This window comes from Pseudorca crassidens, chromosome 21, assembly GCF_039906515.1.
Source record: "Pseudorca crassidens isolate mPseCra1 chromosome 21, mPseCra1.hap1, whole genome shotgun sequence".
Classification (NCBI taxonomy): Eukaryota; Metazoa; Chordata; class Mammalia; order Artiodactyla; family Delphinidae; genus Pseudorca; species Pseudorca crassidens.
This window is the reverse complement of record NC_090316.1, coordinates 32,743,472-32,757,454: the sequence shown is the minus strand read 5'-3', so window position 1 is coordinate 32,757,454 and position 13,983 is coordinate 32,743,472. Positions and strand designations below refer to the sequence as shown.

General features: G+C 36.2%; 1 protein-coding gene across 4 annotated transcripts in view; it reads left to right on the top strand.

Annotated features, from left to right (window-relative positions):
- VEGFC (vascular endothelial growth factor C) overlaps positions 1-13,135 on the top strand; it is a 79,706-nt gene extending 66,571 nt beyond the window's left edge. For all 4 annotated transcript variants that reach the window (XM_067721762.1, XM_067721765.1, XM_067721764.1 and 1 more), the window contains exons 5-7: positions 8,706-8,812; positions 9,116-9,449; positions 12,667-13,135. In XM_067721762.1, coding sequence (XP_067577863.1) covers positions 8,706-8,812; positions 9,116-9,449; positions 12,667-12,781 — 556 coding nt within the window. In that variant the 3' untranslated portion in view covers positions 12,782-13,135. The remainder of the gene's footprint in view (positions 1-8,705; positions 8,813-9,115; positions 9,450-12,666) is intronic.
- Positions 13,136-13,983: the final 848 nt, after the last annotated feature.

Genomic DNA, 13,983 nt, shown 5'->3' with positions numbered 1-13,983 from the left:
AATCCAAAAGATATTGCAAAAGCCAACAAGAGTTGAAGGAAAGAAGTGGTGAGAGGATCAAATATCAGAAAAAGCTTAAGAATGGTTAGGACTGACTCCATGACCTGAAGGACGTGATACAGAGATAACATAAGCATTTATTAATGACCTACTATGTGCTAGGCGCAGAGAGAGAGGGTGAGAAAGAAAGAGGGTAAGCAAGAGAGTGAGAGAGAAAGTCTCAATTACGCATGAGAAGCTGAATCAGAGGGATCAAGTAACTTTCCCCAATGTCACACAACTAAAAATGTAGGAAAGCAGAGATTCCAACTAAATTAGGAGCCAATTCATCCCTTTGGGGGTGCAGTCATTACTGCATTTTTAACTTCTTGAAATTAAAAACAATAACTTCAAGCATACAGTAAAGGACAAAAAATGACATCTTTCTGCCCCAATTCAAAATTTGACAAACATTTTGTCATATTCACTTAAGATACAACCCAAAGCCCCAGTCACCGTTCTTCATCCTTGATTCCCAGAAGTAACCACTACGCAGAAATTGTACTATTCTCATTCGTGCTTTGCTATTTTTATAGCAGGTGGATGTATTAACATACCATGAGAGATTATAGGGTACACCTTGGTGTGTTTAAATTTTTGTGTTAAAATTGGGCCATTAGTTTTAGTCTCAACAGTATGTTTTATAGATGTAATCATTGATTTCTGTAGGCCTGGTGTGTTCATTAAACAGCTGCATAGTATTCCATTGGATGAATAGATAGGTAGGTAGCTACAGATAGATAGATAGATAGTTTTTTCATGATTATTCTATGACATTATACTATAGGGAAGGCAATATTCAAGCATTAGGAAAAGAATAAAATCAAAGGAAAGAGATGTCACATTTGAGAGACAAGTGCCTTGCAGTTAATTTTACCCACTGGTAAATGTATTGGTTAGTCAATTGATTATCATTAACAATGTTCCTAAAGTTATCCTAAAGAAAATAACACGTTCTGGGACCAATGAATAGAATCGAATAATTTAACTGGATTTAAATCTGTAAAAGCAGTAGAGATAAATTACAAAGGCAATGCTGAGACTATGCTTCTGGACCTTTGAGCACAGCCTGCGGTGTTTTGCCTCTGTACAGGTATTGGGGAAGCATAGGGAGTTCTGTGAGTAGAGAAATGACAAGACATTGCTCACCATGGCCAAGGTACCTTGAGTTGTTTTAAGGGTTAATAAAGATAGAGGATATGTATTATTTCAGCCTGATAAAGAGGCTGTATCATGGGGGAGAGTCATGTTATGGTGAGAAAGACAAAAAGGAAGGGTGAAGAAAGGTGCAAAACTTGACAAATCTAGCCTGAAGGCTAATTTGTGAGTTTGTTTACTGCCTTTATTTCTTTTACAAAAGTGTTAACAATGTTTACTAAGATACCCAGTAAAGCATACCTGCTTCTAAGAAGTTACAGTTATTCAGGTTTATTAGGGAAACTTCATTCTTGTGACAGTTCATCTGTTCAACAAACAGAGTAGATTTACAGCCACGAAAACCTTTGATTTAGAATCTGAGTGTCTTTGGACTGTTCATCTATTACAATGGATCCTTAGTCCTAATGCTTAGAAACTTGAATATCCATGAGTTTTTCTTTCTCCCCTTTTAATTTTTCATTATTTCCCTTTTGATTTCAAGATTGTAATTGTTGCTTTACACAAAATAGAGATAAACAGAATAGCATGTTGATTTTAATAAACTATTTCAGAGCAGAAATGTGAAGATAATTTACCTGCCAATTAAACTGTGACATAGTCTAGCACCAGTTGATCAGAAACCACCCTTTTTTTCAGCATTTTAAAACATGAATTTTTATTCTTCCCTGAAAATATCCTCTTTGCAGGTCAAGCCCTAGGTTCATATGCAATTATTTTTGAAATCTTAATTCATGTCTATTCATCCTCTTTCCTACAAAGCTCATCATCTAAATATTGTCAAACACCTTCAAATGAGCACCTATGATATGAACTCAGGTAAGAGATTCCAGACCCTGAAGCATATTTTTTTCCAAAAGGAAGCCAACCATGCTGTAGAGTGTGCCTGTCTTTGAGCTGTCTGTTTCTGCTTTCTAAAAGTTAATAATGGAGAGCACAGCATCCCTGTGGCTTGCTGATTGACTGGTAGAAATGACAGCAAAATGTATATGACTGAGAAGATTTCATCAGTACATCCTCTGCGCTAGGCTGTTTCTGTAATATTACCCATAGGTAGGGGCTATTAGATCAAAGATTTTGTGACATTTAGTGTCAAGTTTACCCAGATCACATTGATGATTATTTTTAATAAATGTCCATATTATTAGACCACATCTACCAATCATCTTCTAAAAAATCTATAGACTTTTTTAGAAATTTTAGGTTTATAGAAACACTGAGCAGGAAGCCATTGCTCTCCCCCAACTAGTTCCCCTATTATTAGCATCTTTTTTTTTTTTTTAAATAGGTCTTTATTGGAGTATAATTAGTGTGGTACATCTGATACCATTGATGAGCCAATACTGATACATTATCAACTAAAATCCATAGTTTAGTATCTTTTTGTTGCACATTATATGGATTTTGACAAATGCATAATGACAGGTATCCACCATTATATTGTCTTACAGAATGTTTCACTGCCCTCATAACCCCTGTTCAGCCCTACTTCCCTTCCCCGAAACACTGCCCTCAACCAGTCATTTTGATGTCGTAGCGACACTCTCATGCCCTCAACACATGTTGTCATTGTTTTGGTTTTGCTTTTTTGTTGAGATGTGACTGTGATGAGATAATGAGACCAGTGGCTATTGAAGGACATTTTTACTGAATTCCTGGTTGCTATTTTATCATTTCTCTGTTCTGATTCTGTTAGTTCGAGTTAAATATAGCAATAAAAACTGACAAACTGACCAATAGAGTAACTGCTAGATTTCCATTGTTTCAACCTACCATACCTCTCTCAACCTTGTATATCCAACCAAATCCAAAAAGTTTAAAAATTTAAAAAAGGAAACCACCTAGGCTTCTAGCCTTATCCTAGCATCCTGTGCTGCTGTGCTCCGGTTCTAGTGACCATCCAACTCAAAAACAAGCACTCCTGCACGCAGCTAGCCAAGCAGTGACTACATGGCATAACCCATGCTTTATACCCAAGTCTTAGATGGTAGCTGGGTTGTTGTATATAGCAGGTTACTGCTTTAAAACAATCATTTATATTCGCACAAAAAGTGAAAGATTAGATTTCTAAGCCCACTTTTTATACTAATGCAACGATTGTATTAGCCTTTCACTTATTAAGTCTAGAAAAATTAGTAAAACTATGGATTTTCATCAATCAGACATAATTACTATTTTTTTTTATATCTTAACAAACCCAACTCCATCCACTGTTCTTCCAGTCACAAGCAAAATAGTAACATAAGCAGACGTAAGCACAAATGAGCATGAAATCCATAAAAATCAATACCAGGTATGATAAATATATGCGTTTTATTGAGATATATTTCTGTTAAACATGTTCCTTTTTTAAGACAATTTATATAGAGCCTTTAAAATGAATATAATTCTGAGTTCTACCCATAGTACTGAAGAAGCTACTTAATAACATTCACTATCAAGGCCATTTTTACTTAACCACTTTTCATTTGATATTTACCACTCTTGCAAAAATATAAGCAAATCAACATCTGTGTAGATTGCTGAGTGTATTCAAGGGCCACGCATGACGAACTCAAGATGAACACAACAGTTCAAAGACTTTTGGAATAAAATTGTTGAAACCAGGGCGCTGATAATGAAAGAATATATTTGCCCCCCCGCCTCCTATGCTGAGAGCAATCTTGAGCAAAAAGGGTCTAGACTGATATTAAGCCGTAATGTATTACAGGTCTGAGTGATGTTAATCATAGTGGGCGAAGTTCAAACGACATCAACAGTTGGCCGTTAGGAAATCAAAACCCTATTTTGATTTTTTCAAAATTAATTATGTAGTCAGAGTTCCCTTACGGTTTTCGCAATGGAGTACAAGAACATCTTATTGAATGTCCAACTGAATGACGTAAAGCTCCTTGGAGCTCGTAGTACATGCTTTCAAACTAATATTACTGGATCATACACCACTTTTAACAAGATTTAGCAAAGAATAGCTATTTGAAGAACACACCTGTGGACTATAGATGCCACATGATCAGCAGAATTTTAATCTGCTGGGTTGTTGTAAAGATACCTAATTAAAAGAGCTTCCAATGAGATTAATCGATTAACAGCACAGTTCATCTCCATAGAAAGAATTTGCTTTTTAAAGAAGTCATTGAGTGCTACAAGTTGAATTAGTATTCAATTAATGTCAACATTCATTTTGAGCAACCTATGAAATATTTTTAAAGAGATACTTAGTAAATTATATCAATAAGCATTTTAATATAAATCAAGATGCAGTTCATTTTTTCCACTTAGAAATACATTACCAAGATGATAGTGATTTGAAAAAGAATAACATTTCAGCTCAGCTCTAACTAATGCCAGATAAAGGTGGTAGTATGTCTTCATTCCTTAAATATTGATTTGGAGAGTCAGGGAATTTCAAGTATATAAAAACCCGAGTGACGAAAAGTAGAGATGAGAGTCCAAAACATAGGATGCACAAAGTAGCCTACTACAATGTTCAGTGCACAAGAGCTAGTAATTATTACCCAATGTGTAGAACCTAACACATTTTGGAGCAGATTAATCTTCTAGCATTTCCAAAGGAAGGTCAATGGCAAAATAAGATGGATTTGATCATTAAATTTGTTGTTCTCTAACACACAAACCGTTAAATTTTTGTTCCCTGGTTTTTTGTTTTTTGGTTTTTTTTTTTTTGGTAACGCTATTTATTTATTTAATTATTTATTTATTTTTTGGCTGTGTTTAATCATCGTTGCTGCGCGCGGGCTTTCTCTAGTTGCGGCGAGCGGGGGCCACTCTTCATCGCGGTGCGCGGGCCTCTCACTATCGCTGCCTCTCTTGTTGTGGAGCACAGGCTCCAGACGCGCAGGCTTAGTAGTTGTGGCTCACGGGCCTAGTTGCTCCGCAGCATGTGAGATCTTCCCAGACCAGGGCTCGAACCCGTGTCCCCTGCATTGGCAGGCAGATTCTCAACCACTGCACCACCAGGGAAGCCCTGTTCCTCGGTTTTCATTAGCAAAAAGCAATAGCTACCAAACCAGCCAAGTGAAGTTTTGAAACAATTAATGAAATAATTCTTAGAAAAGCATCTTTATCCTCCATACAAATGATAAGCAGGATTGTGGATGTGTTAGTGTGTGTAGGGATGGGAAAGGAAAAGTAGGAAAGTTAACCTATTTACATACGATTCTCAACATAAATTACTTCACAAATAATTGCACAATGTTCTGCTTTTCTATGCAAACAAAATGTGCCTTTGAATCAATAGGTTTTATAAATACAGTATATAAGATAACTGATTTATAAAATTTTAAAATATGTTTACACACATTAATATTCAGAACTCAAAGAGAAATTTCAGTAGGATAAAAATGCTTTGGAAAGTAAGATGTGTAGAAGGTAAGTAAATTGTGCTAAATCTTCTATCCACCATGAAAACATTTCCTTTCATTCTAACATAACAATATTTTGGAAATTGTGTCTCCCATCTTTTCACATGAGAAGCTTTAAACACTTAGAAGATGCTATTCACTTTTAGAGCAGGGAACTTGAAGTAATTATAAAAATATATTCTATCCAAATATGCTTTTTTTATTGAAGTATAGTCAAATATATGTTTCTTTAATTAAGTCGTATCTTACTAGGATTCTAAATTTCAGCACTGAATTGTGTGTTAACACTGATGAGTAGAAGTTTTTTTTATTCTTGGCAAAGCTTCTGAAGCTATAGTTTTCTAGAAATTTAAGTTTTAAGAATATTAGAAATTAAAATATTTAATTCACTTTGAGCAAACCATAATTAGTTGGCAATAAAAGTTTATGTTGGCAAAACATTTCAGGTATAACATAATTGAAAGTGTTATTCTGAAGGCCGTATTTTTATCATGAACATTCAAAAGCAAAAGAACTATGAAATCACTATTTAATTCTATAAAACTAGGCAAGGCACCTTCTTGTTTTTTATGACACTTCCAGAAATGTCATTTCCTACATTCATTTCTACACACAGTCCATACTTTTGAATTCATACTTCTGAAGATGCGAAATATTAGAGAGAAAACTATATTTTTCCTCACTACATAAGAGAGAGGAAATTGTTTTTGCTTCATACCTGTTTGGGATAAGCAGTTTTGCATACATATTTATACTTAAGCACAGACACATTAACACATACTCCTGCAGTTGAAGATTTTATCTTTCACCAACCTCCCTTAGGCTAGTGATGGGGATTATTCTTGACACTTCCCATTTAAATAGCTTAGATGTGTTTTGTCTACTTTAATGACTGTAACTAAAACAAATACATCTGGCATTGCAACCATCTATACACAAACACACATACACCACACATGTGGGAGACAGGGAGGTTGTGTGTGGGGGGTTGTATATGCGTATTTATACACACGTATCTGTCCATGCACATTACATACATTTCAAAAATATTTATATGCATATATATATATAATTGAAGTAAAGTTGCAGAAAACATTCTTTACCACGTGCACTCTAGTAGTTCATATTTTATTATATGCTATTCTTTTATATTTTAAAAATGCATTTCCCAGCCCATATAATTGAGCTCAAGATCCACTAATGGGTTGCTGCTAACAGCTGGAAAAACACTGGCTTAAGTAACGGCAGTATAAATCACATATTGGCAAAATTAAAGATGCTTTTCTACTGCGACCACAACAGCACTGTACCCACCTGATACCAACATGTATCAGGAATGTATTACTTAAACGACATATACGTCAATGTTGGGACAGCGTAGCCAGAATGGTTTCATCATCATTGATAGAAGAGTGACTTGAGTTTCATGAGCCAGGATTAATTGCATTGCTGTTATATACTTACACATAACTGCTTCTTATTTGATGGAAGGCTGCTAAAGTTTTGGGTAGGATGTAAATTTAAAAACACGATACTATTTTGGCAAACTGATAAATACTGTCTAGATTTTATGTGGAACAGAAACATGTTCATGACTTCCCAAGAAAATAATGACAAAAATATGTAATGAGTAGAGATTTGCTCTCAGGGATACCTCAAATTATTAGGAAAGTATAATGTTCTCTAGGAAATATTATTCAGTGAAAAAGCAAGGTCTGGAACAGTGTATAAGGGATGCTATCTTCTGTGTAAAAAAATAAGAAAAAAATACATACATATAGACTTACATCTTTTCTTTGCAAAAAGAAACACTGATGATATAAACCAAAAGCTACGAAAACAGCATGCTGGAGATATGAATCCAAAAGACCTCTGAATATACTTTTTCTCATAATTTTAACTCTGATGATCACATAAATGTTTTCCACTTTCAAAATAATGAGTTGAAAAGAAAAAACATATAGTATTTGCAGGATAAAGCAAATATCTCAATATATACTTATATTTAAGCAAAGATGGTTAGAAACCAAGATTTTAATGGAAGTTATTAGTTGAAGTCAAAGGACTAAATTTAAAACCCCAGTAATGTTCAACTGGATTTGGAAATAGCACTATGAACTTTTTTCCCTAAAAATATGTACAGGTATTTCTTGCTTAAGATCAATAATCTATTCCCCCAAATATAATAATGCTCTTCTCCAAAAAAGAGAATTAGGGCTCCCTGAAGGGATGGCTGATCCAGGCATGGGGGAGAAATCGGGCAACATGAGTGTATGGCATCTGTTCATCCCAGAAAGCAGAGAAGCTGGAAAAATAAAGGGGTCATGCCATACAGGCACCAACACGAAGGGGTCCCAGTTAGGCAACAGTGAGACAATTGGCACATCAAAGGAGCATTTGAAGCCCATATGTTCAGATTTTTAGTTAAATAAATAAGGAAGACAGAAGGAGGAAGGGAAGGAAAAACTAGAATAACAACAAAGAACATGGTCTTTGATTCCTTTCTGTGGAGCGAGGAGTGGGAAATCTGTATTAATGGACGCTTTACAGCTATGGGCATCTGTGCTTCAGAAATAAGGCCGTAAAGGTGCATGTATAAGGATGTTTCCTGTAGAACTGTTTGAAAAAGCCGTAAATTGGAAGAAACTCCAATGACTACCAATAGGAGATTAATAAAATAAATAATAGTACATCCATTTATGGACTACGATGCAGCCAGTAAAAACGATGGAGCAAACTTCATAAAGTGACATATAAAGAGGTCCATAATATATCGTTTAATGGAAAAAGGAAATTTCAGAATAGTATAAAAGGCTTTATCCCATTTTTTCATGAAGTAAAACAGTATGTGATTATACAAATAAATGCATTTGCCTTAAAAAGATAGAAATCTGGAATGAATGATATAAGACCATTCCACTAACAGTGGTCACCTCTGGGATTAGAATTTGACAGCACCTGTGGGTGGGAGCAGTTTGAGAGGGAATGTTTGCATTTCATTTTATATATTCTTACGTCATCTTGGTGCTTTTTTTACAAGCATTGTTGATTTTGTAACACGTAGGTAAGAAAAGAGATGATCCCTTCCATGTAACAATTATTCTCTTGCTTAACCCATCTCTCCCACAGATGCCAGGCTGCAAACAAGACCTGCCCCACAGATTACATATGGAATAATCACATCTGCAGATGCCTGGCTCAGCAAGATTTCATTTTTTCCTCTAATGCTGGAGACGGTAAGCCGAATGCTGTATTAAAGACTAAATGTCTCTGTTTTGATTAACAAATATTGTAATATTAAAATCACATGTACAATATTCATTTTCATGCTTTGAAATCACTCACTACAAAATAGGACACTTTCTGCTTTGTATTGGTATTATTTTGAAATTCTTTGTGAAGGAACCTACCTGTGTGTGTGCACAACCCTTTAATGAACAACATGGAAATGAAAACACTTTTAAAGGCTTTTTATTGTTTCCCACCGCACCCAGCACCAAGTAAGGGATAGTAAAGATGTCCTGACTGTGTTTATCTAGACTCTGCAGACGGATTCCATGACATCTGTGGGCCCAACAAGGAGCTGGATGAAGAGACCTGTCAGTGCGTCTGCAGAGGGGGGCTTTGGCCTTCCAGCTGTGGACCCCACAAGGAACTGGACAGAAACTCATGCCAGTGTGTCTGTAAAAACAAACTCTTCCCCAACTCGTGTGCGGCCAACAGAGAATTTGACGAAAACACATGCCAGTGCGTATGTAAAAGAACCTGCCCAAGAAATCAACCCCTAAACCCTGGAAAATGTGCCTGTGAATGTACAGAAACTCCACAGAAATGCTTCTTGAAAGGAAAGAAGTTTCAGCATCAAACATGCAGGTAAGAAATCTTCATAAACAGTATTCATTTCTCTTACTGGAAATAGTTTTCTCAATGCAAAGCAGTTTTCTCAACCAAGATATTGGTTCTTTGTTAGAATGGAACTAGTTAAGTTCTGGAAGATGAATTCTGATATTTGTAACCAATGCTAAATTTTTGTGAGACTTTGCCCCCCAAAAATAAGGTGGGAGTCCTGGGAACCAAAACCAGATCCAAGCTCAGAATGCACTAAATCCTTGTTCCAGAGACTAAGGTAGTAGCTCTCCACGTGAGTTAGAGAACAGATGCAAAGGACAGTCACTTGTGGAGCATTTTCACCTGCCCCCAACAAAATGATGATGCCATCAGATGTAATTTTGTACAGCTGTTCTAAGTGCAGAAAATGTGCACGCTTTACAAAGGATAGGATGATACCGTTTACTGTGGAATTGTATCTAGAAATGAAAATAGTTAAGCTAAGTATAATATTTAATGGAATCAGAGAAATAAATTAATACGTTGTTCAAGGTTACTCAAGACATTCCTTAAACCTGATTCTGCTCCCTTCTTCACCAGAAAAAAATGAGTCTCTTGGACTCAAACACTTTCAGTGTTAAGCCCTGAACCTCTTCCTCTTTGATCTGAGAATAAGCCAGACCTGTGCTTTTGACATTTGCTCCCACTCTCCTTCAGCATCTCGCTCCACCAATCACGCCCTCTCCCTTCCGTACCTTCAATGTCCTCAACTCTGGTGTTCGTCCCCCTCAATTTTTTCTATTTTATTGGCATCTCACTGCGATTTTGAGCATTCTGTAGCAACCAAGCTCTGTCCTTGTCTTCTGAGTTGCACCAAGACCAGGCATTTGGCATTTGTCTGTTCACCTCTTTCATCTCTCATTTATTCAACCAACTGGAACCTGGTTCATGCCCTAATATTCCACGATCAAGTTCAGTAGACCCTGCATTGTCAAATCCGATGGACAATTTGGTCTTTCTGTAAAACTGTCCTTTCCGTAGTTTCTCTTTAGGCTCTCCTCTGTTTTGAGTGAGACAACATTGTTCTTTCCTGGTTGTCCTTTAGGTTTTCTGACCACTTGCTGTCCATCACTGGAGTTCTCACTGGGTTCTCTTTTTCCACCCACTCTTTACAGATGGTGATAACACCCTTTCAACAGATGATTATTCACACAACCTAAAACTTTATTTACATTTATTTATTTACAATTATTTATAATTGTAAATAACTACAATTTATTTACATTTATTTACAATCTAGTATCTGCATGAATACTTCCATTTATCTACAGTTTAGTATCTGCATGAATGTTCATCATTACCTTTATCTTCAGTAAATAAAGTATCCTTCTTTTTGATTCTCAAGAGCTTGTATTCCCACTTCAGTTTATCTTTCTGATGATTTGTCCACACTAACATGTTAGCTAGTGCATGAGGAGACTTCCATGAATCTAGGTATCTCATTAATGACTTTTATTTTCTTCCTTTGTCATTTCAGAAGACCTGATAGGAATCCTTGTTTTTCCTCTTTAGAATATTCTGGGCAATGATATTCCAATTTTACTTGCATATCCTACTCTAATCACCAAAAGGATATTTCAAAAATGCAGAATATAGATACTAAATTTTATTAAAGATCATGAAACCATTTTTTTCATATTGAATCTGAGTGAACCCAGTATACATTGAAAAACCTGAAATTTTTGTTTACATAAAACTAACCAGCTGGGCTTCCCTGGTGGCACAGTTGTTGAGAGTCCACCTGCCAATATAGGGGACATGGGTTCGTGCCCCGGTCCGGGAAGATCCCACATGCCGCGGAGCGGCTGGGCCCGTGAGCCATGGCCGCTGAGCCTGCACGTCCGGAGCCTGTGCTGCGCAACGGGAGAGGCCACAACAGTGAGAGGCCTGCGTACCGCAAAAAAAAAAAAGCAAAAAGACTAACCAGCCATACTTGTCTACAGAATTCTTATATTAACTCAGTAGAAAAGATTTCTGTCATTGTGTTTCTCCTCATCGCATACACTGTTCCTTAATGGCTTTCTATTTACTAACTCTCTCCCCATGTTCATTTTTCTAAGTGTATAATTCCAGGTTTTATGCATATACTGAAGCGAAAAAAAAGATAGTTTAATATTTTGAACATATATATACTCCTCATTTTCTCTTCATATTTATTCCAAAATTGTGGCAGGCAGAGTATATATTCTGTGGTTCACTGCCTTAGTCAGCAACTTACATTGATCATTGAGAATTGTATCTCTTTAGTAAAGGAATACCAGTGGCCTTATAATAATGTCATTGTATTTAGAACTGAAAATAAATAAATAACATTCTAACTAGACATGCTTTCTTTTCTGGAGTAAAAGAAATGCTGTTTCAAAATCACATCTGTAGTATTTCTGTGGTGCATGTTTGATCTCCAGGTCACCTTGCATTTTTCTTGCATTATATCCATCCCCACTGCCACATGTTACGTATACTCATCCTCCAGAAAAATCCTTCAAAGATAGCTCCCATTCACTGGAGCAACAGGGCTGCTGATGTGACTGGCTGCTGGGTCGTTTGTCCTTTTGCCACTACTAGAAACTGGACATCTGGGGTAGGAGGAAAGGGACCCTCACAGTGAATACTGTCCCTCCCAGTGCCTTCCCCCAGACCGCACTGTTTTCACATGGAGCCCAGGTGGAGGAGGGAGGCTGAGCCACTCTCGTGCAGCCAGCCAGCTGCCAGTCTAGTCAAGTCAAGAGTGAGGATGGGGCCCTCACTGTGGACCACGGTCCTGCTAGAATGGCTGGGTTTAATCGCTCCAAAGTCTGGGTTCCAAACGAGTCCCAGAGTCTTGTGAATGCTACCATGCTTACGTGATCACGCTAAATCGGCAGACCTTAGATATTCACTTCCAAAATTTCTGTTTTATGTTACTTTCATCTACGAAGCACAGAGCACCTCAAAAGAACTAATGCTCACAATACCTCATTCTTCCATTCGTTATTTCTGCAAGCAAGACTCTTTCTTTTTTTTTTTAGGTTTTTCCATTCCTCTTAAATTTGGTAACGCCAGGCACAAACTTTAGCAATGTATAAACTGGAGAACAATTTTATGATAAAATGAGTAACTCTGTACTAGTTTGGAACTTAAAAAAACACAAAAGTGCATTTGTAGCTTAACAAATTCATCTCCTTGGTCTTTAACGAAAGTCTGTCCTTCTTTGTTCCCCTAGTTGTTACAGACGACCGTGTACAAATCGAGTGAAGCATTGTGAGCAGGGACTTTCATTTAGTGAAGAAGTATGTCGCTGTGTCCCTTCATATTGGAAAAGACCACATATGAACTAAGATTGTATCTTTTCTAGTTCGTCATTTTTCTATCATGGGAAAACGGTGTTGCCATGTTAGGACTATGAGCACAGAGACTTTGTGGGACTGAACCATGTGGATAATGTTACAGAAATGGACTGGAGCGCATCTGCAAAAGACCTCTTTAAAAGACTGGTTTTCTGCCAATGACCAAACAGCTGAGGTTTTTCTCTTGTGATTTTAAAAAAGAATAATGACTATATAATTTATTTCCACTAAAAATATTGTTTCTGCATCCATTTTTATAGCAATAACAATTGGTAAAGCTCACTGTGATCAATATTTTTATATCATGCAAAATATGTTTAAAATAAAATGAAAATTGTATTATAAGCTGGTAAGTTGAGTCCATTACCATCTTACGCCATCAGCAAAACTCGATATTATGAAAACTGTCATCTCCCCCTGCCCTTTCCCCTTTTCTCTAATTGGATGTCAGATTTTGATTGCTGTATGATCCTGTAAAAGAAAGTTTCAGAGGGACAGCGGTTGCTATTAATTTTATTTAAATTCATCTCTTAATATATTTAATGAGTAGAAATGTTTTAGCCCATGACACTTTTGAATTTATAGCCAAATGAATCAATAGAAAACATATCATCTTCTAAGATAGTCTGCTTAGCATGGTTATGCAGTTGAAAGTTATTCAGTGCCCTTGGAGCATTCAGACTCTTAACCTGATATAATAGCTCTCATCAAACATTTAAAATATTTTTCTTAAAAAGAATCTTAATCTTAATCTTAAAAAGAATCTTTCCATATATTTAATTTCTTCTGACCAGCTAAATACTTTTTATAAGCTGAAGCGCTCCTACCCAGTACATATAAAATAAATTGGAAATGACATTTAAATGCTCATATGTGCGAAAGAGGAAACCTTTCAGTCACACAATTAAAGCACTTGTTTTGTTTTTTTTAAAAAGGCAGCACACTAAAATTTCTTTTTCTGGGAACAAATATTTTGCCTACATAAATGCAACCACATAAGTGGTTGGCTGGTTGACAGAGTATTGATTATTTGCTCGTAGGACATGGCTACTAGCAAATAAAAATACATAGCTACTAGAAAATACATGAAAATAAGTAGTCCTGAAAGGAAAAAAAAGAATCTATAAAGTTATGTAAAAATGGCTTTTAAAACTTGCAAATTTAATATAACAAAAACATTTTAAATGGTATGG